The sequence below is a fragment of the Rana temporaria genome, chromosome 9, assembly GCF_905171775.1.
Source record: "Rana temporaria chromosome 9, aRanTem1.1, whole genome shotgun sequence".
NCBI lineage: Eukaryota > Metazoa > Chordata > Amphibia > Anura > Ranidae > Rana > Rana temporaria.
In genome coordinates, this window is record NC_053497.1 from 15,993,330 (window position 1) to 16,018,772 (window position 25,443).

Below are 25,443 nucleotides of genomic sequence, written 5' to 3' on the forward strand. Positions count from 1 at the left end.
TACTCTCTTGATAGCCAAACATATAGCTGATTTCACGTAGTGCATGTAACTCGTGGGCTGAACTAAAATACGTCTGGACTAGCGCTGTGATTTTATGTTGTCTACTGTGAGTCCCGTCTGTTATATTTGTCCATGGCTAATCATTCTTTTTAAAAGACAGAATTGCATTCAGAATTGCATTCAAAGCACTCTGCCTGACACATAAGTGCATCCATGGGAAGGCTCCGCAATATCTTTGCGACAAGATAGAACTGCACAATTCGAATCGCGTTCTGCGATCCACCGACCAAAATCTGGTCACGGTACCAAAAACAAAATACAAGTCCAAAGGAGAAAGAAGGTTTGCTTTTCAGGGTCCTAGACTATGGAACGCTTTACCAACCAGCATTCGGTTGGAGGAAAACCACCTGACTTTCAGAAGACGGATCAAAACTCTGCTCTTTTGATGTCATGAGACACGAACAGCTAGCGCCCAGAAGCGATTCAGTTCGCATGTACCGCGCTTTATAAGTTTTTCATTCATTCATTCATTCATTAAATGGTTCCATCTTTTCATATAGTTCCAATATTGCTGTACTTTTTATACTTTTTTGATACTATAATAAATTATTTTTGTATCAGAACACTATTCAGATCATTACTTGATGCCAATAATAACCCCTTTCAGGTCTTCTTTCAGGCCATCCCTTCCCCCTTGTTCCCCTTTTCTAGTTATGACTACTTGGTTACAGCAACAGACCCCAACAGGATACATGATCAATTATAGGTATCTACACTAACTGCCTATATATCAGTGGTTACCTTGCGCCTTCCCTTCCCCTAGTTCTCTATATACTTGACTAGATTTCTCATGCCCTGTTGTGTTCTTTACACTACAATGCAAACGTTGAACTCTTCTACAGTATTGCAGGCTTTATATAGGTATATAAACAAGTCTGGCAAATACCTATTTTATTAAGAACCAGGACCAGCTTCTTATTTGCTCCACTCTGTACCACAGCCTGCTCTACCTGAGGGCACCGGCAGCCCAAAGGATCCCTGGCATCCAGTACTTCCAGGATAACATCAGCAGCTTCAACCACCTACAAGACAAGAGACCAGATGATATGTCAAAAACTATATTATTCATCGCAATAGGTGTAGATTGATTTGCGCAAAAGTTATCGCGTCTACAAACTACGGGATCGATTTGGGGACTTTTATTTATTTTATTATTGTTTTTACTGGTAAGTTTTTTTTTTGCGGGACTGCGACACTTCGGAGGACAAATCTGACCCCAAATTACACACTTTTTGGGGACCACTGACATTATTACATTGATCAGTGCTATAAAAAAAATGCACTGATCAATGTAAAATTGACACTGGTAGGGAAGGGGTAACACTAGGGGGCGATCAAGGTGTTAACTGTGTTCCCTTAGCGTGTTCTAACTGTAGGGGGGATGGGCTACCAGGGACATGACAGAGATCCCTGTTTCTCGATCACTGGGAACAGAAGATCCCTGTCATATCACTAGGCAGAACAGGGAAATGCCTTGTTTACGTAGGCAGTTCCTCGTTCTGCCTCTCCTCATCGCGATCACGGGCCGTCGCAGGACATAGAATCTGCGGGACCTGCAGGCACACTCCCGCGGCGTGCGCACCAGCTATCCTGCTTTTATGGACTGACATACAGGTACGTCAGTTTGCCCAGGAGTGCCATTCTGTTAACGTATATCGGCATGCGCCGGTCGGCAAGTGGTTAATAAAAAACCGCTTGGACAAAATTGATGATCCTTGGTGTACTGGTGAATATCTACATATCGTACAGATTCCAGTATCCAGCTGGCGGTCGCTACAGCACCCCGTACCTTAAGAGCTCATTCCAGGAACGTGTGCTATGGGAATATTAACTGTGCACTGTGATTGGCAGTCGCAGTGGTCACATTATTGGGAGCTCCTGATTAAAGGGGTTGTAAAGGTAAAAGTTTTTTCACCTTAATGCATTCTATGCATTAAGGTGAAAAAACATCTGACAATACCACCCCCAGCCCCCCGTTATACTTACCTGACCCCTCGAAAGTCCCGCACTCTCCCCCGACATCCTGTTCGCCGTTGATTGGCTACAGTGGATGGATTGAAAGCAGCGCAGCCATTGGCTGGCGCTGCGGTCAATCACATCCAATGACACGGCGCGCTGTGGGCGGGGCCGAGTGATACAGTCGGCGGCTATGGCCGCCACTGTATCACGGGAGCGCACACGCAATAACTCAACACCATGCGAGGTCGCTCGCATGAAGGTGTTGAGTCCTTGCGGGGGGAGCCGAGACAGCCGCCGAGGGACCCCAGAAGACCAGGTTCAGGGGCCACTCTGTGCAAAACAAGCTGCACAGTGGAGGAAAGTATAACATGTTTGTTATTTTAAAAAAAGACAAAAAGACAAAAAGACAAAAGGAGATATCTTTGGTCAGGGAGCAAGCTATCAGCACAGAAAGCTCTGCGGCTCATGCATGCATACATGCAGTGTATGGGCATTAAAAGCCACTGTCTTTTGCATTGCACATATGTATTACATGCCCAGCATGAGGTAACCTGGGCTTTAAAATGTCAACATGTGTTGCTCTCCTGGAAAATGAAGATTGGTCCTCTTTTGAACAATAAAATACATTAACATGCACTGTGAGTTGCAGGATCCAACACATATCACAGGGTGTCGATGCTGACCTTTTTAAATTCACGATAATATGCTTTCCTAGAACTCTCATTCTCCAGCTGCTCATGTTTCTCCAAGCTCTTCAGATCGGCTTCCTGCACATACAGAAATATTACATTATCACTCTGTAAATGAACATTGAACAAACACAGCTCACCTGACTCAGCATGATCACTATATTCCATATAAATTGAATAGAAAAACATTACTAATGCAAAGAGATACCTAGTACAGTAAAACCTTGGTTTGAGAGTAACTTGGTTTGAGAGCGTTTTGCAAGACAAGCAAAATGTTTTAATACATTTTGCCTTGATATACAAGCGATGTCTTGATATAAGAGTAGTGTCATGTCACAACTGAGTATGAAAAAAAAGAGAGAGGTACCTCTAAGTGTAGCAATATGGTTACATTTAATGAAGGTACAACATTTAGCAACTATTGCTACACTTAGAGGTGCCTCTCTTCTTTTTATACCCTGTAAAAAAATGCTTTGATATACAAGTGCTTTGGATTCCAAGCATGTTTCTGGAACGAATTATGCTCGCAAACCAAGGTTTTACTGTATTTTTATGTACCAGATTGCCTTGTTTGCTATATTCATATACTGTAGGTGTCCTCACCTTTGGAAGGGCTCTAAGCCTGGCCAGTATGGATGTGCTATCGCTCTTTGTCTGAGCCCACTGCTGCCTCATTAATTCTATAGTCTACAACAGGGGTAAGCAAACTTCAGCCCTACAGCTGCTACATATGTCCCATCATGGCTTTGGGAGTCATGCTTGTGGCTGTCAAAGTCTTGCATTGCCTCATGGGACTTGTAGTTCCACACCAGCTTGAGGGCCAACATTTACCTAAACCTGCTCTATAAAATGCTCTGTACAAACAGGAAGCCCACCCAGCTTATATATATATATATATATATATATATATATATATATATATATATATAAAATCATAAATGTACAATTCAAAAATAATTTTAATTAAACAATTGAAGTACAACATGCCTATACACTGAACCCCCTGCCCAACTTATTAGCAATAAAAATCTCACCACTAAGTCAAGGGTAGATCCTTAAAGAATCAGGAAAGTCTCTCACCTGGGGTAGACCCAGGTTTATGCTGTAATTTGAATTCAAGTGAATGCCACGGCAGAAACAAAAAAAAAACAAAAAAAACAGTGCATCTATGCTGTCCACCGCCACTGCTCGTGGTGGTTCCCGGGTTCTCCTTTGCCTCCAGGGAGCCCAGCACCTTGGTAAGTGCCCCAAGATAGCAAAGCTACAGAAAAGACCTAAGAACTTATAAACCCCAAAGCAATGATGATGGTTTCTTCAGGTTTCAGAGCTGTCATTCCCTGGCTGGTACAGCCTGGGAAGTGGCTACTCAAGGACAATCTGTGCTTGATTAGCTGCACTGGAGGACAGGCCCCCTGCATAAAGAGTACGAACATATTCGCCAGCACACCGCGGATCATACAAAACGTCCAAAAGTTTAATGCAGTGAAAACATTGATGTTTTCACTGCATTAAACTTTTGGACGTTTTGTACGATCCGCGGTGTGCTGGCGAATATGTTCGTATGATTTGTTGTTCCAGTTCCTAGCTGGCGATCGCTTCAGCACCCATTTTTGCACTTATTAGCCGTTTTTCCAGGAAGGTGTACGATTGGAATATTAACTAAGACCCTTCATAAAGAGGACATGTTACATGCTCATGCTATCACATAGAGATTTTGTTAGCCCCATTGTGATAGCAATTAAAGTGGTTGTGAAATCAGAAGGTTGTTTTAATTTAATATATTCTATGCAGTATTGATCACACTTTTAAAATCACGTGGTCACCAATGACCAGAATCTGCATAATAGATCCAACATCCTGGTTTCCAAAGAACCACCTTCTGTTCGAACTCCCGCTGCCGCTTCAGCACATCTTTCTGGAAAGTGTCCAAGCTTCTCCTCTTCGCCATCTCTTTCTGCCTGGAAGCCTTTTGCTTGGCCCTCATCTCTTCCACCTGCAAAGAAGGAAAGTCGTTAGTCAGCAAATATATTTCTTCATTAGGTACAGACAGACGTCCAACTCTAACGGAGTCCCAAAGCACCCTGCAAATCAAAGCATTTTGCCAAGTGTTGCAAAATTGTATCCTTAAAAATATCTACAGACCTAAAGCTGAGTTCCAAGGAGATATAAATACATTATTTTGTCCATTTAAAGAATTATTAAAATATTTTTTTCCATACAGTAAGATAAAGTACCTGAGATTCCCTCTGAAGCCTCCTGGAAACCAATGCACAGCAGTCCTCAGATTACGAGAGGCAGGGGAAATGTAAGCCAATTAAGTTGCACAATTTAATCCATCCAACATTGCAAGCTATCCAGAAGCAGAGCATAGTGTTGATTTTGCCTGTGTGCTACTGCTCCTTAAAGCGGCGTTCCACCCAAAAGTGGAAGGGGGCTCTTTGTGTCATGGTTTTGCACAGAGCAGCAAAGATCCTCCTCTTCTCGGGTCCCTCTACACTGCTCCTGGTCCCTCCCTCCTGTCGAGTGCCACCATAGCAAGCAGCTTGCTATGGAGGCACCCGAGCTGAGCTGCAGTTCTGTGTGTCCATTCAGAAACAGAGCTGGCGTTCGGCCCTGCCCCTCTCTCTCCTGATTGGCTAACTGACTTCGATTAACAGCAGCATGGGCCAATGGCCCTGTTGCTGTGTCTCAGTCAATCAGGAGGGAGAATCCCGGATGGCCGAGGGACTCGAGGACATTGCCGGATAGAGATGGGGCTCAGGTAAGTGTCATGGATATGCAGTAAGTAATGTTTGTCTGTCAGCTAACCTCTCCATGTGTTCTGCTTAAGAGGCCAGCCACTCTCACCTGGCTGCTTAAGTAATCTCTCCTCAAAGCATGGCTCAACCCCAGCCAATATCAGGGAACTCTATATTAACCTGTGCACTGCAAGCCAGCTCTGCTGATCAATATTGTGTGTTTGGCTTTCGTGTGCGACTTGCTGTGTCTTCCACGTCTGATTCCGGTTACCGATCTTGGCTTGTTCTTGACTATCTTACCTGCTTGTTACCCCGACCTTTGGCTATCTCCTGACTATGCTTACCTGCTTGTTGCCCTGACCTTTGGCTATCTCCTGACTATCCTTTCTTGTCGCAGTCTGCTGCTTCCTCTCTACTTCCCTGTAGTCTAGTGTGAGCTGGGAGGCCCTAGGGGGGTCGCGACCTGGAGCCAGACTGCAGCTAAATCCACCCCCACCACTAGGGGCCTCTGGTGAACACCCGCTGGCTCTAAGATTCCGCGCACTGGGAAAACTCATGCTCTAGCTCCCAGTGTCATCCGTGTTGGTACTACAAAGTACCTGCACTCCTGAAGATCCTAGAGCTCCATCCGCAGCAGTCAGCCGTAGGGTCCACTACCTTTCAGTGCACTCCAGGGGTGCATCTGTCACCTGGACTCAGGTGACTTGACAGTAAGTATTAAGGGGCCGAGGGGGGCTGCTGCACATAGAATGCATCGATTATAAAAAAAAAAAAAAAAAAAACACTTCTGCTTTTACAATGCGTTTTAAGCAGTGGCTCCCAACTCCTGTCTTCAGGACCCACTAACAGGCCAGGTTTGCAAGATAACTGAAATATAACAGGTGATATAATTTGCTGCTCAGTGGTTGCAGTATTCTAGTCTGCATCTCCCCAAGGTAATACTTCAAATCTGGTCTGTTAGTGGGTTCTGAAGACAGGAGTTAGGCCGCGTACACACGGTCAGTCCATCACTGCTGAAGTAGACTGATGGTCTGATGTGCGTACACCCCATCGTTTTCAAAACTGATCAGGTCAGAACGTGGTGACGTAAAACACAGACGTGCAGAAAAAAAACGAAGTTCAATGCTTCCAAGCATGCGTCGACTTGATTCTGAGCATGCGCGGGTTTTGAACCAATGCTTTTGCGTACTAACCATTGGTTTTGACCTATCGGTCAGCCGTCTATCGGTTCGATTTTAAAGCAAGTTCTCTTTTTTTGGACCGAAGGACAACAGACCGATGGGGCCCACACACAGTCGGTTTGGACCGATGAAACTGAACTTCAGTCTGTTTTCATCAGTTTGGACCGACCGTGTGTACGCGGCCTTAAGAACCACCGCTTTAATACATTCTATGCATTAAGATAAACAAACTTCTGTGTGCAGAAGCCCCTCTCAGTCCCTCCTAACACTTACCTGAGCCCTTCCAGATGCAGGGATGTAGCACGAGAGACTCGGCTGGCCAGGACTCTCCCTCCTGATTGGCTGAGACAGCAGCGGAGCGCCATTGGTTTCCACTTCTGTCAAAGTCAGCTAGCCAATGAGGAGAGAGAGTGGATGGAGGCTGGGCCGTGGCTCCGTGTCTGAATGGACACACAGGTGCCCCGAGAAGAAGAGGATCCGGGCTGCTCTGTGCAAAACCACTGCACAGAGCAGGCAAGTATTAAAAGTTAAGGACAGAGCAGAGTGATGATTTCACCAGTGTGCTACTGCACCCTAAAGATGAATTTCAGGCATATTATTTATATTTTTACAATTATCTTGGTCCAGCTTGGAGCAATGTTACTATGTACTGTATATACCATGGCCAATTCCCTTGGAAAGCAGACAATGCTACTCAAGTAATCACCACTTACTTCTCCTGTGCTGAGTGGCTGGCCTGATGCATTGTTAATACTGGAGGTCAGCTGCTTGGCACAGACGCCATTCAGGGAATGCATGCATTCACAAAATGCAAAGCAAAGCGTTCTCTTATTGGACATATGAAAAATATCATATCATGCAAGTATCGTACATTCAGAAAAAAAAAAAACATTTAGAAACCGCAAAGCATTCTCTGCATGTCCTTGTGCTGAGCGGTTGACTTCCTGTGTTCACAATGCACCAGGCCGGCCTCTCAGCACATGACTCGGAAGCTAGTAGATTCTTGCCCCAGCTGGAACATTTTTTGTCCTGTCATTGAAGCCTTATGCCGCGTACACACGGTCGTTTTTCGGCATGAAAAAAAAAAAAAATTTTAAAACGTCATTTAAAATGATCGTGTGTGGGCTTCACATCGTTTTTCGGCTTCTGAAAAACGACCAAAAATTTTTTTTTCGAACATGCTGCATTTTTTCATGTTGTTTTTCAAAATGTCGTTTTTCTTGTTGTAAAAAATGATCGTGTGTGGGCAAAAACGACGTTTTAAACCCGCGCATGCCCAGGAGCGAGTTATGAGACGGGAGCGCTCGTTCTGGTAAAACTACCATTCCTAATGGAGTAAGCACATTCATCAAGCTGTAACAGACAAAAAAGCGCAAATCGTCTTTTACTAACACGGAATCAGCTAAAAGCAGCCCAAAGGCGAATGGAACTTCCCCTTTAGAGTGCCGTAGTACGTGTTGTAAGTCACCGCGCTTTGTTTATCATTTTTCAAAAACGATGGTGTGTGGGCAACGTCGTTTTTAATGATGAAGTTGGAATAACGTCGTTTTTTTTCATGATGAAAAATTACATTTTTTTTCATGCCGAAAAAAACAACCGTAGACCAGTAATGGCGAACCTTGGCACCACAGATGTTTTGGAACTACATTTTCCATGATGCTCAACTACACTGCAGAGTGCATAAGCATCATGGGAAATGTAGTTCCAAAACATCTGGGGTGCCAAGGTTCGCCATCACATGCATAGCAGGAAAATTCACCCTCACCCTTTTCTTCTTCTGCTCGGCCTCTCTTTTAGCCTGTTCCTTGAAGTGAGTAAGGTTGGGTATTCCAGGATCTTTCTTGACATTTTTCCCGGGATTCTGCGGATGGTTCCCCTGATGAACAAAACAAGACAGTGAACCTCTCATATCCTAGGATGTTATTCAAAATAATTTGCTAAATAGTCAGTGAGAAATAATAACGTATGATGCACTGATGTGTCATATATGATACAGCTTAAATCCAGAAGTTTTTTTGTTTTAGTTTTGGACAAAAAAAAAATATTTTTTTTTAAGGAACACCAAATCCTGGTTTAACCACTTCAGCCCCGGAACCATATTGCTGGTCAATGACCGGGCTACTTTTTGCGATTCGGCACTGCGTCGCTTTAACTGACAATTGCGCGGTCGTGCGACGTGGCTCCCAAACAAAATTGGCGTCCTTTTTTTTGCCACAAATAGAGCTTTCTTTTGGTGGTATTTGATCACCTCTGCAGTTTTTATTTTTTGCGCTATTAACACAAATAGAGCGACAATTTTGAAAAAAAAAATTATATTTTTTACTTTTTGCTGTAATAAATATCCCCAAAAATATATAAAAAAAAAAAATTTCCTCAGTTGAGGCCGATACGTATTCTTCTACATATTTTTCGTAAAAAAAATCCCAATAAGCGTTTATTGATTGGTTTGCGCAAAAGTTATAGCGTTTACAAAATAGGGGGTCGTTTTATGGCATTTTTATTAATATTTTTTTTTTACTAGTAATGGCGGCGATCAGCGATTTTTTTTGGTACTGCGACATTATGGCGGACACTTCGGACACATTTTTATAGCGATCAGTGCTATAAAAATGCATTGATTACTATAAAAATGCCACTGGCAGGGAAGGGGTTAACACTAGGGGTCGGGGAAGGGGTTAATGATGTTCCCTGGGTGTGTTCTAACTGAAGGGGGAGGGGACTGACTAGGGGAAATGACTGATCGTTGTTCATACATGGTATGAACAGAAGATCAGCATTTCTCCCCTGACAAGACCGGGAGCTGTGTGTTTACACACACAGCTCCCGGTTCTCGCTCTGTAACGAGTGATCGCGGGTGCCTGGCGGAGATCGCGCCTGCCGGGCACGCGCGCCGGGATCAGGGACGAGAGGGGGGGGTGTGCGCCCCTATTGGCTGCTGGGAGAGATGACGTATAGCTACGGGGATAATGTTACACCGAGAATCGTGATCTTCTAAGCAAAAAAATTGTGATTCTCATTTCATCCAGAATCGTGCAGCTCTAACTAGTCATGACTGTGTTCTGTATAAATAAAGTTTGAGGCCTCTTGAATGCATTCTTTTGGATAACTATGGTAGCCACACATTATAACTACTGACAATACCAGACGTAGTATGTGTAGTTCCTGCTGTACAAACCCAGCACACGCTCCATGATTCCCACAACACACACAGCTCTCCATAGAGAGCCACGTGGAGCCGCACAGCATGCTGGGATTGTAGTGCCGTCTGAGCTCCCGCCCATTCACTTCAACGGGGCCACGGACTCCATTTCCCAGCATGCCCCGCTCTTGCCCACACATGGCCCACGTCCATGCTCCCTGCTCTGCCAGTACCTGAGGTTTCGTGGCTCCCTTCCCGGGTCTTCGGTTTTCTGCGGGAGTAAAACACACACTATGGTAAACAGCAATTCCCAACGGAAGTATAACAAACCGAGAATATGATAGAGACTTACTGCGCCGCGACATGATGTCCGGAGGTCGGAGAGCGGTAAAGAGAGGAGTCGTAAAGGGGGAGAAGCATTGGGTGCTCTAGCAGGGCGGGGTTTCCGTGAGGGAAGAACGACAGCCGTTAAGGAAGTAATGTTCTCTGGTCAGGCAGAGCTATGAGGTGACCAGTTTATCAGGTTTATCTAAAGGCAAACATTTTATTTTTAATTATTGTTTTCAGCTCATTTTCCAGTCATGAGTACAGAATAAGTAAAACTCCTACTGTTTTTTTATTCCTTTATTTTTTTTTTAAGTGTCCTGTTGGGGAAATTTCCCTTCACTTCCTTTTGTACAGTCACAACAGGAAGTGGGGGGAATTTTTTGGAAAAATGAAGGGTAGACAAAGAAACGTGAAACTTAAGAAGTTGTCATCCCCCCATTGGAAGATTTCTGCACACTTCCTGTTCCTTTTGACAACTCCCCTTTGTATTTCCTCTCACTTTACAACCCCCCCCCCCCGGTGACAACGGTTGCTAGGACAAAAAGGACGGGGACACTAATAAAAACCCCAAGGGGCTTTCACCCCCTTTTCTGCGCTTTAACCCTTTTACTGCCAGAGCAGGTTTTGATTTTTTTTTTTTTGCACTTGTAGCACTACCCCTGAAGGAGCTGCTGGTTTGTTTTCGGTGGCATGTTACCTTATGGCAACTCCGCCGTCTAGGGGTGTATGGTGAAAACAGAGTTGCCAAAGTCCAAAGCTATAAGCACTAAACAGTTCGTCACTAAATATTAGAGCTGCACGATTCTGGGAAAAATGAGAATCGCGATTCTTTTGCATAAAATGAAGATCACGATTCTCTCGCGATTCTCAATTTTTTTTTTATTTAAAGCGGTAGTAAACCCCGTTCTTGTCAATATTGCCCATGTTGTCACCTCTACTCACGTTGTCACCATTGCCCATGTTATCACCATTGCCCATGTTGTCACCATTGCCCATGTTGTCACCTCTACTCACGTTGTCACCATTGCCCATGTTATCACCATTGCCCATGTTGTCACCTCTACTCATGTTGTCACCATTGCCCATGTTGTCACCTCTACTCACGTTGTCACCATTGCCCATGTTATCACCATTGCCCATGTTGTCACCTCTACTCACGTTGTCACCATTGCCCATGTTATCACCATTGCCCATGTTGTCACCATTGCCCATGTTGTCACCTCTACTCACGTTGTCACCATTGCCCATGTTATCACCATTGCCCATGTTGTCACCTCTACTCATGTTGTCACCATTGCCCATGTTGTCACCTCTACTCACGTTGTCACCATTGCCCATGTTATCACCATTGCCCATGTTGTCACCTCTACTCACGTTGTCACCATTGCCCATGTTATCACCATTGCCCATGTTGTCACCATTGCCCATGTTGTCACCTCTACTCACGTTGTCACCATTGCCCATGTTATCACCATTGCCCATGTTGTCACCTCTACTCACGTTGTCACCATTGCCCATGTTATCACCATTGCCCATGTTGTCACCATTGCCCATGTTGTCACCTCTACTCACGTTGTCACCATTGCCCATGTTATCACCATTGCCCATGTTGTCACCATTGCCCATATATGTATACTCTCGCTCAGTCCCCCAGGCAGTACAATGGTTCTCTCTCTTCTCGGCCTTTTGGCTAAGATCAAGTGTAGTATCTGTTCTTATCAGTTGTTAGAGGAGTGCTGAAGCACCTCCGTTGGGAGGGTGGATGCACTCCAATAACGTAATAGCACCTGGAAGGGTGGTTTCAGCAGGGGCTATGAGCTATGATTAAGCATTGACACTCAATGAGAAACGCGTCAGCTGTTTATCCCACTGTGTGCTGATACCTGTAGTGTATTTTTTCCTGTACCCAATAAAGGGCACGTCTTTTTCAAGTTACTGGAGTGCGGCTGTCCATATCCTTGTCGTTTTTTGCACCTCTGTTGGGAGGGTGGATGCACTCCAATAATATAGTAATAGCACCTGGAAGGGTGGTTTCAGCAGGGGCTATGCCGGGCTACCCGACAGTACTGAGGGCAGGCCACTGGTCGAGTCTGAGCCATCCGGAAGGGTGCTTCTGGTGAGGATGGAGAGGCATTTGGTCGAAGCTGAAAGGCCGGGCCCCTGGCCTTCTGGCCTGGATTTGATGCAGTTCCTAACCCTTGCTTTGCCAGTTTCTCGAGAGGGAACGTCAGCCCTGCCTTTAAGGGGGGGGCAAGGGCGGCTAGTACCACTCGAGTATAATTAGGCTAAGGAGCGAAAGAGGTGCAAGGGGGGCACTCACCCTGAGCCCTCTAGTAGCTCCCGATCCTTCCTGGTTGAGGTGGGGAAGGGGACTGTGACTGTCAGAGTCTGTTGAAAAGCCTGTAGAGGTAGTGCCCCTGGAGTGGCAGTCCAGGGGTGCCATACATTGCACGAGTGTGGGGACACTCATTGTGTGGCACCATGGTCACTGATCTCCACAATACACCTTTTCACACCTGCCTCTAGGGCCAAGCCTTTTGGCTAGGACCAGGGGAAATTTTGTTTCCTGGCCGGAGGGCCGGCCAACGTGTTGCACGTTGGTCACTTTCTCCTCACCTCTCCCATCTTCCTTCTCCCCCACCTTCTTTTTATTTATCCCGTGTGTCACGTTACGTCTTTTTTCTGTTTGGTGCACTAGCACTTTATGTGTGATGAGTAGGGTGCTGGTCCTCGGGCCTGCTCTGAAAGTCTTGGGAGTCGGTGGACATGGCCTTCTGGCTTAGTTCGCCGGCTCTTATGGGGTCTCCCTCACCGAGGAGGGTTCTGTTTCGGCAGTCCCTCCGAGGATGTTGGGTCCTTGTGGCTTCGGCTGCTTGGGCCATGTTGGGTCCATGTGGTTTCTGCTGCATGGTTACTCTTTCCCCTGCCAGGAGCCTAATGCCCCGGGGGATCAGAGCTGGGTCCTTTTCGAAGGACCAATTGACGATGCACCCGTCACAGTTTTTTGTTGCACCTCTTTATGTGTGTGCACATTTTTCCTGCACCGGGTGGAGTTTTTGGGCTGTGTTTTGCACGCCACAGGCTTTTCAATAAAAAAAAAATGGTTCTCTCTCTCTCTCAGGCTCCGGGTTACACGGAAACCCCTCCGCCAACCTTGGTGCCCCCCCCGTCTTCTGCCTCCTCCTGCGGTAAAGCTCCGGCCGGGCTCCCCCAGCACCTGCCCTCATCTCCCCGGCTCCGGTCAGCATTCTCTGCTCCGCTCCCCGTCTGGAACCAGGCCCGCTAGGAATCCTGGGATTGGTAGTTCTACAAGGAGACCTCCCCCTTCACTAACAACAGAGGCGGGACTACATATCCCGGCATGCCATGCAGCAGCGGGCGGCGGATGATGACGTTCCTGCTGCGGATTGGAGGATGGTGGTGATGGGGAATGTGAGCGACTTTCGGGACACATGCACATGGGACAGGTGAGAATAATTTATGGCCGCACCCGAAAATAGCGGGTCATCCCGCGGGGAGATAGCGGGCGGGGAGAATCGTGATTGCGATTCTCTCCGCGATTAATCGTGCAGCTCTACTAAATATCCAGGTGGGGGAGACTTGTCCTAAGTCGCGCTGTACTCAGTACTTCAAGCGATCTATATATTCTTGGTGTGTCACCCAGGAGTGCCTTCACCAAGCAGGGGGAGAAATGAATACTCTTACCCTCCGGAGTGGACCCAGCTCACCGTACGGTGGTGGATCGCCTGCGCTTATTCACACCAAGGACTTATAGGGCCTGGATCTGCAGAACATCTCCTTCTCTCCACTGGAAAAAGGCTTCGATATCAGATCAGCTGTGGTAACGTCAGCGTCTGGTATACTGGAACCAAATGTGCCAAGCTAGGATTCCGCCAAACTTGAAGGGCATGTAAAAAGAAAAAAAGGCCTCCACATAGTGTAAATCCAAAAAAGCTGACAAGCTTTATTAAGAAAAGAACTCCCTCCCCTGTCACCTTTTTTCTTTTGGTGTCAGGAAAACTTTGTCAAAAGTGACCCATGCACATAGAAAAGGAACGGGGCAGCAGACAAAAATGACACTTAATCCCTGTACACACGGCCGGGATTCCTGGCAAGCATGCCTTGCCAAGCCCTGTGTACAGACAGGCATTCAAAAGAACCGCCGTTCTTTTGAATGGAAGGAACGCGGTGACGTCATCGACTACGACAAGCCGTGCTCGTCACATTCAATGCCGTCGCCGCCATTTTGCTACACCCCACACTATGCCTTGTATGCTACCGCGCATGTGTCAAAGGCTTATCGAGCATGCGCGGGTTTACCTTCGGACAGGTAAGCATACAGACGACCAGTTTTCTCGGCAGGAAACACTCTGCCGGGAAACCCGACAAGAAAATAGAGAGCAGGTTCTCTATTTTCCCGCTGGGATTCCCGGCTGTTTTCCTGACGGGAAAACTGCTAGGGAGCATACACACTACTGGGATTCCCGAACAAATGCTCTCCTCTTTCCTGCCGGGAAAACCGATCTTGTGTACAAGGCTTTAGTGCTCTGGATTGAGACAAATGCACCCTATAGAGGGATATGCTTTGTTCACATTTCTTGCCAGAGGCTTACAACCACTTTAACTGACAGTGTATGTAAATGGAAGTTCATCCCTTTGAATTTTGGATGAATGAAACCGAGTAAATACAAAGTTATCTCTCTACCCAGTGTCTGAAGAGTGTTTATAATCCATGTCATAAGGTCTGTTTCTTACAGCAGCTGTTGTATTTACACAGCAACCCCCCCAGATGTTATTCTGACAGCCAGGAATTGCCAACGAGGAGGAGAGGCAGAAGGGTCTAAAGACTGGGCATTACTGCACATGCCCTGTGCACTTTAATGACGTTTTCCATCTGGCTCCTGCACTTCGGTGACTGCCTCCTGGTTAGGAAGGTACAGTTCTGACAACCTAAAATTACAGTTTATTTACAAGTTTCAGCAAGTACATGACAGTGAAATGATATATGCGCTTTGGAATTTTCCCTGGAGCTTTTTATTTCAACCACAAGATGGCAGCACTCCTTTAAACAAACCTAGAATATATTCATGAGCTTACTAAAAATTCAAGTACAGGTAGTATTTACAGTGGGCCAGATTCTTGTACATCCGCGTTATCTCTGCGGCGGCGTAAAGGAAACCAATTTACGTTACGCCGCCGCAACTTAGACGGGCAAGTGCTGTATTCTCAAAGCACTTGCTCCGTAAATTGCGGCGGCGTAGCGTAAATCGGCTGGCGTAAGCCCGCCTAATTCAAATTTGGATCAGGGGGGCGTGTTTTATGTAAATGTACTGTGACCCGACGTGATTGACGTTTTTCAGGAACGGCGCATGCGCCGTCCGTGGAAATCTCCCAGTGCCGCAAGGACGTATTGGTTTTGACGTGGACGTAAATTACTTCCAGCCCCATTCACGGACGAGTTACGCGAACGACGCAAAATTTAAAAATTTCGACGCGGGAACGACAGCCATACTTAACATTGTTACGCCGCACTTATGCCACTATATAGCAGGGGCAACTATACGCCGGAAAAAGCCTAACGTAAACGGCGTAACTTTACTGCGTCGGCCGGGCGTACGTTCGGGAATTTGCGTATCTACCTAATTTGCATACTCGACGCGGAATTCGACGGAAGCGAATGCAGTTACGATCCGACGGCGTAAGAGACTTACGCCTGTCGGATCTAACAGCTATCTATGCGTAACTGATTCTAAGAATCAGGCGCATAGATAAGACGGCGCAACGCAGAGATACGACGGCGTATCTGGAGATACGCCGTCGTATCTCGGTTGTGAATCTGGGCCAGTATATTTATATCCAAGCAATTATTATTATTCAGGATTTTTATATAGTGCCAACAGTTTACGCAGCGCTTTACAATATAAAAGGAAGACAGTACAATTACAATACAATAAAATACAACCGGTAATACGTCTCCCTTCCTACGAGTTTTAGTAGATACATAGTCATAATTCGTTTTTAACATACAGCGTGCCTTAAAGTATTCATACCCCTTTGAAATTTTCCACATTTTGTCATGTTACAACCAAAAACTTAAATTTATTTTATTGGTATTTTATGTGATAGACCAACACAAAGTGGCACATACAGTGAGGGAAAAAAGTATTTGATCCCCAGCTGATTTTGTATGCTTGTCCACTGACAAAGAAATAATCAGTCCATAATTTTAATGGTAAGTTTATTTTAACCACTTAAGGACCGCCTAACGCCGATCTACGTCGGCAGAATGGCACGGCTGGGCGCCCGCGGCCCGGGCCGAAGCTCAGCGGCCGTGGGACCCGCGGACCCGATCGCCGCTGGAGTCCAGCGATTGGTCCCCGGAGCTGAAGAACGGGGAGTGCTGTGTGTAAACGCAGCTTCCCCGTTCTTCACTGTAGCGCCGTCATCGATCGTGTGTTCCCTAATATAGGGAACCACAATCAATGACGTCACACCTACAGCCACACCCCCCTACAGTTAGAATCACAGATGAGGTCACACTTAACCCCTTCAGCGCCCGCTTGTGGTTAACTCCCAAACTGCAATTGTCATTTTCACAGTAATCAATGCATTTTTTGCTGTGAAAATGACAATGGTCCCAAAATGTGTCAAAATTGTCTGAAGTGTCCGCCATAATGTCGCAGTCACGAAAAAAATTGCTGATCGCTGTCATTAGTAGTAAAAAAAAATAATTAATAAAAATGCAATAAAACTATCCCCTATTTTGTAAATGCTATAAATTTTGCGCAAACCAATCAATAAACGCTTATTGCGATTTTTTTTTTTTTACCAAAAATATGTAGAAGAATACGTATCGGCCTAAAATGAGGAATTTTTTTTTCTTTTTATATATATTTTTGGGGGATATTTATTATAGCAACAAGTAAAAAATATTGCATTTTTTTCAAAATTGTCGCTCTATTTTTGTTTATAGCGCAAAAAATAAAAACCGCAGAGGTGATCAAATACCACCAAAAGAAAGCTCTATTTGTGGGAAAAAAAGGACGCCAATTTTGTTTGGGAGCCACGTCGCACGACCGCGCAATTGTCAGTTAAAGCGACGCAGTGCCGAATCGCAAAAAGGGGCCTGGTCCTTTACCTGCATTTTGGTCCGGGTCTTAAGTGGTTAAAGGATAACTCCACTTTTGTGAGGGGAAAAAATTGCAAATAAAGAAAAAATAATAGAGCGTGCACAATTGCGATACAAGTCATATTGCAATTGAATGTTATTAAAAATTACCTTTCCCTTTCAATCTGCAGCCTCTGTAAATTTCTATATATGTATGGCAATATGGCTACCTGGAGTTGTTCTGTACACAGAGTGTGTACTGACCACTCCCCAGAAACATAATTTCCTGCTTGTTTGATTGGCTCACCAATTTTCCCAGAAGTCTTCACTAAGATACAATACAAAATAGATTACAGCACACACACACACAAAAATGACATTTAAATCCTGCAAGGCTATTTAAAACACCTGAACATATTCAAAAATATGGGGATTTGGTCATATAGTCATATAGTGCTAAGCCCACTTACTGCGTCTAATTACCCCATTATCAGTGGGTCCTACACTAGTAATAGAATGCAAGATCCTGCATCTCAACCATGGGAGATACACTCCTCTTTATGGGAGAAATGAAGGGACTCCTCCTATGAACTGGTGGACACTAATAAGATGCTTTTTTATAATGCTATTAGTATAGCCCAATTCACGTAGTCTTGTTCTTAAAGTGGAGGTCCGGCTTAAAAAAAAAAAAAAAAAATTAAAAGTCGGCAGCTACAAACACTGTAGCTGCTGACTTTTAATAAGGACACTTACCAGTCCAGGGTGCCCGCAATGTCGGCAGCCGAAGCCGAGCAATCGATTGGGTCTCGGCTGCCCCGCCGCCATCCTCGGTGAGGGAATCAGGAAGTGAATTGTTGTGGCTTCACTGCCAAATTCCCTACTGTGCATGTGCATGCGTGAATGGGCGGATGTCTCCTGGGACACACACAATATCCCAGAAGACACCGCTCCCCATTTCCCAGGAGACAAGGAGAAGAAAGAAGACCCACCGCGGACAAGGAAATGGCAGATTAGAAGATCTGCATAGTAACGGCCACTTCTGGTAAGTATAAAATAAATATACCAGTATATATTTATTTATTTTCTATTTTTTTGTAGCCTTTTTGACAATTTTTTTTAAAGGGGTTGTTGAGGTAAAAAAATGTTTTTCCTAAACAGCTTCCTTTACCTTAGTGCAGTCCTCCTTCACTTACCTCATCCCTCCATTTTGCTTTTAAATGTCCTTATTTCCTTCTGAGAAATCCTCACTTCCTGTTCTTCTGTCTGTAACTCCACACAGTAATGCAAGGTTTCTCCCTGGTGTGGAGTTTCGTGCTCGCCCCCTCTCTTGGACTACAAGAGAGTCAGAGACATTTAAAAGCAAAATGGAAGGATGAGGTAAGTGAAGGAGGACTGCACTAAGGTAAAGGAAGCTATTTAGGAAAAAATGTTTTACCTTTACAACCCCTTTAAGTGTGGACCTCCGCTTTAAGATTTGGGCCTCGAAAAAGAGGCAGAAATCTTGAGAACAAGACTGCGTGAAAGGGGCTATACTAATAGCATTCTCAAAAAGGCTTATAAATTTTTTTTTTTCAAAAACGCACTTTTCACAGAATACAAAGATAATACTACTACTAGAGTTATAACTAGATATTGCCGCCAACACAAACAAATCAGTTCCATTCTACAGAAATATTGGTACCTTCTGAGTATGGATGCTACCTTGGGTCCTTTGGTTTCTGAAAAAACCCAAATTGCATACAATAGTGCCCCTTCCCTGCAGGACAAACTTGTTCACAGTGAATATAAGGGAGCTATGTCTAAAACTAATAAAATTACGGGAACTTTTTATTGTGGCCATTGTGGCTATTGCCAATACATGGACACACGTAAATATATCACATTGCCCAATGGTGATCATTTCAAACCAAAACATTTTGTAAACTGCCGCACTCCTGGCGTAGTATACCTACTGTCATGTGAGTGCGGATGCCATTATGTGGGTAAAACCAAACTGGATTGCTGGCAGCACTCATACGTCTATTTCCCAAGGACAACTTTTGGATATGACGCTGAGCACGTGCACTCAACTTCTTTGGTTGACTATGGCGAGGCCTGTTCTGAGGGGAACCTGTCATGTTAAACTGCTGTATGGTCTTGGCCACTGTGCTGCAGCTCAGTTTCAAGGTCTTGGCAATATTCTTAGGTCCCTTTCACATTCAGGTCAGTTTTTTAGGCGGACCTGAAAGGATGCTCCTTGCGGGTCTATGGAGCGATCGATGTCAGCGGTGACATAGGAATATTTTTTTGGCACTGTGAACACTTTTCATCACTGAATTTCATTGATTATTATTGGGACTTTTTTTTTTTTGCAATTATTTTTGTGGAACATACAAGTTTATTCATTTTTTGATTGATTTTATTTTTATTATTGAGTTGCATACTTTCTGCACTTTTTTATTGGACATTTTATTTATATAATTGCCACTGCCCCCAACTATAACTGGCCTCACAGCAAGGAGCACATGAAAGGGCAACGCATGCAAAACAAAGCCAAAGAAAATTCCTGGCAATAGAATGCAAGTTTTCATGCGATTTGGACCTGATAAATTGCACAAGTCTAACCGGTATGAACAGGGGCTTGGTGGGTAAGTGCACCTCTCTTTCTTAAAGCGGAGGTTCACCCAAAAATCCACTTTTTGACATTAGCTGTAGCATACTGCTAACATCTGCAGTATGCTGTTTTTTTTTATTTTTTTACTTGTACTTATCGTTATATGAGCCCTTGTTTTCCGGCTCCGAGCGGGGAATCCTGCGGGGAATGGGCGTTTCTAAGCGAAGAGGAGTTGATTGACGGCTGCTAAGGCGCGTCTTGGCCTCTGTTTAATCTTCAACTGCCATGATGCTGCACATGTGATCAGTTATGACACCAGCCATTGGATGGTTTGACAGTTTGGTTGAGAGCTCAACCAATGTGACAGTTAGCATTCCCGGCATGCCAGGAATGTAACTGCTTTTTCAAACTGTTAAATTGATGGGTGAACCCCCGCTTTAAAGAAGAAGTACAGCCAAAGCTTGTTAGACTGTACTTCTCTTGTGGATCAAAGGAGTGCAGTTTGTTCTGCTCTCCTGTGACCCATTTTCAGCAGACAGCGGACTGAAGCCCGTTGTCGGCTGACGTCACAGAACCAGTCCAAGCTTGGGAAGGATTGTGACCCTATGGTCCGGATCCGCCCACATGCCTGGACCCGCACCTGGCTTAGCCTGAGCTGGCTCCTGCTTCCTCCACAGCCCATCCGTCCAGTGAGCGCGTGGGAGGGGTTGGGTGTTAGAGCTGAGAGCCAAATGATGGGCGGTGTTTGATCGCTCGGTTCTCACTGTTAGAGCTGGCGGGGACAGATGCAGCATCCAGCTAGGTAAGTATGATTAAAGAAAAAAAAAAGGCAAATACCATACTTCTTTTAAATACATTGCCTAAGCAGGGTATTCAGTCTTTTTTACAGGTGCTGCTGCCAATTTAGATCTCAGCGCAGGTTTTTATTTCATTTTTATTTATTCTTTAGGAGTTGTTGGAGACTGGGGACATGCTTCAAGAGACAGTCATAGACTATTACCGCTATGATAGGGCAATCCAGAAACACAGGTAAGTGTCTGCAGGGGCCCCTGAGGGCTGCACAAAAGTGCCAAAGGGCTGTGAATATTTGTTAGAATAGACTCCAAATGCACTGTGTATATATGGGATCAGTTTATTTATACATCACCCCTCAGGATCACCTCATCCAGGGATCTCCATACTTTTCAAACAATGGCCCACTTTATCGTCCTTCAGACATTAGGAGGGCCGGATTGTGGCCAGCAGGGAGAATAAATATGGCCTCAGGGTTGGTGGTCAATAAGAGGAGGAGTATTCTCCCTTTTAGTAGGAGGAATAGTATCCCATCATTGGTATCGTGGAAGATATAGTGCCCCATTGTTGGTGTCAGTGGGAGGAAGTGCCTCATATCAGTGGAAGGAAGGGCCACATAAAGGCTCGCAAAGGGCCACATCTGGCCCTCGGGCCGCAGTTTGGAGACCCCTGACCTAATCCATCAGATGATCATTCCACAGATAACATTCACTTGGGAGATATATGAATCGTCACCTTGATCAGTCTACGCTCCTTTATCTTCCTGGTTTATAATATTCCAAGTAGACCTTTAAAATGTGACCGCATCCTCGGCCTGAGATGTGGTGCGTTTGGAAGGGTTTGCTCCACGCTGCCATTTAATCTTCTTCACAGCTGGATGGGGATTGTGCAGACACACAGTCTGCCTGAGCCTCGGCCTGTCCGCTCATCTGGAGCACAGAGCGGAGAGCAGGAAATTCTAATCACTGTATTCATCGGCCGGGAACTCATTACGGCGCACTAAGAATAGTTTTGCTTTGTTTTATTCCAGTCCTGTCCACGTTTTTTGGTGTGCGTCTAGCTTCTGCCCTTTTGCAGATTTCAGCACGAGTGCCAAGTATAATTACACGGTGGAGGCTGCTGTGACAAGACCACATGTGTTGGATGTGCATTCCTGCTTCATTGTACAGTAACGGACACAACTGCTAACAATAGGAGTACTCAGAAGTTAGTAAACATATTTAAAGGGTAACTCTGCATTCCTCTGACTGAGTTGGTGTTGTAAGTCAAAAGCAGGGAAACTTTTATAAAGGGTTTTCTATTTACAGAGTATGAAAATCTGCCACTTTCTATGGGTCACCCGAGCTTACTTCCAGATCACACCCAGGTAACCCCTTCATTGCTAACAGTAACATGCCTCATTCCAGCACAGTGGTGTAGTGAGTAGCACTCTCGCCTAGCAGTAAAAAGGGTTGCTGGTTCGAATCCCGACCACGACACTACCTGCCTGGAGTTTGCATGTTCTCCCTGTGCCTGCGTGGGTTTTCTCCGGGTACTCCGGTTTCCTCCCACACTCCAAAGACATGCTGGTAGGTTAATTGGCATCTGCCTAATTTGGCCCTAGTATATGAATGTGAGTTAGGGACTGTAACGAGACCCTTGCTCGCTCGCTTCCGCTCTCCCGACACTCCTCTGCTACTAGTGAGTCAGCTTGCAGATCGCAACGTTTGATGGTTCGGTCATCCAAGGCTCTGGGATCCGAACTACAGCTATGTGCCGTTCGGGATCCATTAGAACAAACACCAGGCAGGCTGTATGTAAGTTCAAACAGGAAGACCTTTATTGGAAGTACACAACACACTTTTAAACAGAATTTGGAACATCCCGCCCCCAACAATCGCTTTCCTATTGGTCAATTGTAAAATACATGGAGTTCTCCTTCAGGTCCTCATAACCATGCAAATGAGGACTTGAAAAGGAGTTCAGCAGGGATTGGTCCGATAGCTTGAATGGAGGGACTGTTATGTGTATTGAGACAGAAGCCCCAGGGGGCAATCAATGTACACAAAAGCCAGACACAGAACAATGGAGCCGTCTGGAGCTTTAAGACAGGTAAGAAGACCCCCCACTGTGTAACAGCTTTCAAGGAGGCACACTTCTGCATTCCAAGGTCCATGACAGGGACCTTAGATTGTAAGCTCCTTGAGGGTAGGGACTGATGTGAATGTACATTGTATATGTAAAGCGATGTGTAAATTGACAGCGCTATATAAGTACCTAAATAATAATAATTCCCACGGGCGTACCTGAGTGTATACCTGTGCATAGACAAAAAATGGGTAGTGGCGCTGCTAAATAGTATGAGACTTAATACATTAGTTTAGGGGTGTCAAACTCAATTTCATCGCCGCATCAGCATTATTATTGCCCTTAAAAGGGTGGTTGTATCTGTAAGATTTGATGTCCAGCCCATCCTCTCCCCTTTACATTAGATGTCAAGAGCCAACCCACCATCAGAGGTTGAGTCCCCCACTCTCCCTTATATCACAGTGTCCCCCCCTTTCCTTATGCTGCTGCTGGGAAGAAGCTGGATGCATTGCTTGAAAGCAGAAAGTAATGCCACGTACACACGACCATTTTTAATGGTCTAGAACAGTGGTTCTCAACCTTCCTAGTGCTGTGACCCCTTTCCCAAGTTGTGGGGACCCCTAACAGTAAAATTATTTTAATAGCGAGGGTTGTCAGCATCCAAGACAAGTAATTTGTGCCCCAAACCCATGGACATTCAATGGCACATTTTAGGATGTACTTCTCTTTCTTTGTTCTTCTTTCTTTCCCTTTTATCTCTCTCTATCTTAATTTCTTGTTTGTTTTTTTCCTCATCCCTCTCTCTAGCCGTCTTTTTTGTTCTTTCTCTTATTCTTTCTCTCCCTTTTTCTTTGTTCCTCCCCTCTATTTTTAGAGGCGGGGAGTTGGGATGAGTGGCAATGTTAGGGGAAGTTCTGATTGGCCAACTTGGGTGCTCTTGATGAAGGTCATCTGCTGATCTGAGAACTGTAGTGGGGACTTTTAATGGCAACTCTAATCACAGGTAGTGTTACCCGCTATGTCTCCGACTTTGTGGTGTCTCATAACGGTGACTATGAGACATCACTGCGGTGGTCAGTAATGTGCTCACCCCCTCCTGGGAACTACATGTGTGTGGCAGGACGCTCTCTACATGTTAGAGACTTCAAGGAGGTGTGAATTACTGGGCGTGCCGCAGCATATACGGGTAAATGTAGTTCTTACATGAACGAACGATGCAAACCAGGAAGTGAATGAGAGAACAGAAACTAGAACGCCGGAGGTGATATAGATGAAGGAATTTAATAGGTATTTACTCGTTTTTTTAACAGAATCATTACACTATTCTGTCTGTCTACCTTGCAGACATTCATTTTAGGCAAAAAAAATGTTTCCTTTAATTTCTGAACTCATTTGTTTTGATGTCGTTGTATGTATGGATTGCATGGGTTGTTACCAACATGAGGTGAGATTTCATGTCAATAGTAAAACACACACACACACACACACACACACACACACACACACACACACACAATTTTTCAAGCTCAGGTCAAGGAAAAAAGAAAACATGCTACAAATCTCAGATCTCACGCTGCCTGCCACATTTCTGTATTTTGTTTTAGCTAACTGAAGCAAATTCAGTATCTACCAATCAGAAGAGAGAAAATACTCAATGCCAACAGGAAATAATCATAATTCCAGAGCTCATGTGGAATGCCATTCATTAGACTTGCTTTTTAAATTAGCATTAATAGTAGTCATGACACACCAGTCAAATATTGCTTCTGTTTTCATTCAACGGTTTGATGAAAGGAGTGTAAGGCCCCGTACACACGAGAGGATCGATCCGCTGGAATTTATCCGCGGACCGGTTTCAGCGGATAGATCCGCGGATATTTTTCCGGGCGATGGATTTCCAGCGGATCAAAATTTCTTAGCATGCTAAGAAATCTATCCGCTGGAATCCAGTCCAGCGGATTGATCCGCTGGTCTGTACAGACTCAGCGGATCAATCCGTCCGATTCCCTCCCTCGCATGCGTCGTAATGATTCGACGCATGCGTGGAAGTCCTTATATTACAGCGTCGCCGCGTCATTGCGACACGTCACCGCGGAGGGAATTCCGCAGGGATTTTGATCTGATGGTTAGTACAACCATCAGATCAAAATCCGCCAGAGGATTTTTCCGCGGAAACGGTCCTCCGGACCGTTTCCGGGGATAAATCCTCTCGTGTGTACTAGGCCTTAGAGAACCTGGTGAAGAGATTTTAAAGGGCCAATTTATATAAGACTATGCACAGATATTTAATAAAAGACTTAAAAGCTTTTATTAAATAAAAGCTTTTATTTAATAAAAGCTTTTATTTAAATGTAATGTATCCTGAAAAAGTGTATGTTAGTGCAAATAAAAAAAGTATGTTAGTGCAAATAAAAATAGTATCACGGACAGTACTCAATTTTCTCTGTCACAATTGCAATAATACGGCTACATTCACGTCAGGGGTTATTTAAGAAAGGCAAATCCACTTTGCACTACAAATGCACTTGGAAGTGCAGTCTCTGTAGATCTGAGGGGGATATTCAAGGAAAATAAAAACAGCATTTTAGCTTGCACATGATTGGATGATAAAATCAGCAGAGCTTCCCCTCATTTCAGATCTATCCCTCAGATCTACAGTGGCTGCACTTCCAAGTGCACTTACAAGTACACTGGCAGTGCACTTGTAGTGCAAAGTGGATTTGCCTTTTGTAAATGACCCCCATTGAGTTACCAAGAGACAGCCAAGGAACCTTAGGCCTTGTACACACG

The 25,443-nt window shown here is 44.9% G+C and overlaps 1 protein-coding gene and 1 pseudogene across 1 annotated transcript in view; one reads left to right on the forward strand and one right to left on the reverse strand.

Moving 5' to 3' along the window:
• GNL3L (G protein nucleolar 3 like) overlaps nt 1–10,188 on the reverse strand; it is a 36,698-nt gene extending 26,510 nt beyond the window's left edge. The window contains exons 1-6 of the mRNA XM_040322862.1: nt 10,119–10,188; nt 10,000–10,037; nt 8,393–8,503; nt 4,585–4,701; nt 2,703–2,786; nt 947–1,082 (exon numbers count right to left, since the gene is read on the reverse strand). Of these exons, the coding sequence (XP_040178796.1) occupies nt 947–1,082; nt 2,703–2,786; nt 4,585–4,701; nt 8,393–8,503; nt 10,000–10,037; nt 10,119–10,131 (499 nt within the window). The 5' untranslated portion in view covers nt 10,132–10,188. The remainder of the gene's footprint in view (nt 1–946; nt 1,083–2,702; nt 2,787–4,584; nt 4,702–8,392; nt 8,504–9,999; nt 10,038–10,118) is intronic.
• A 1,575-nt stretch (nt 10,189–11,763) lies between these two features.
• On the forward strand, nt 11,764–11,866 carry LOC120914673 (annotated as a pseudogene).
• The last annotated feature ends 13,577 nt before the right edge of the window (nt 11,867–25,443 follow it).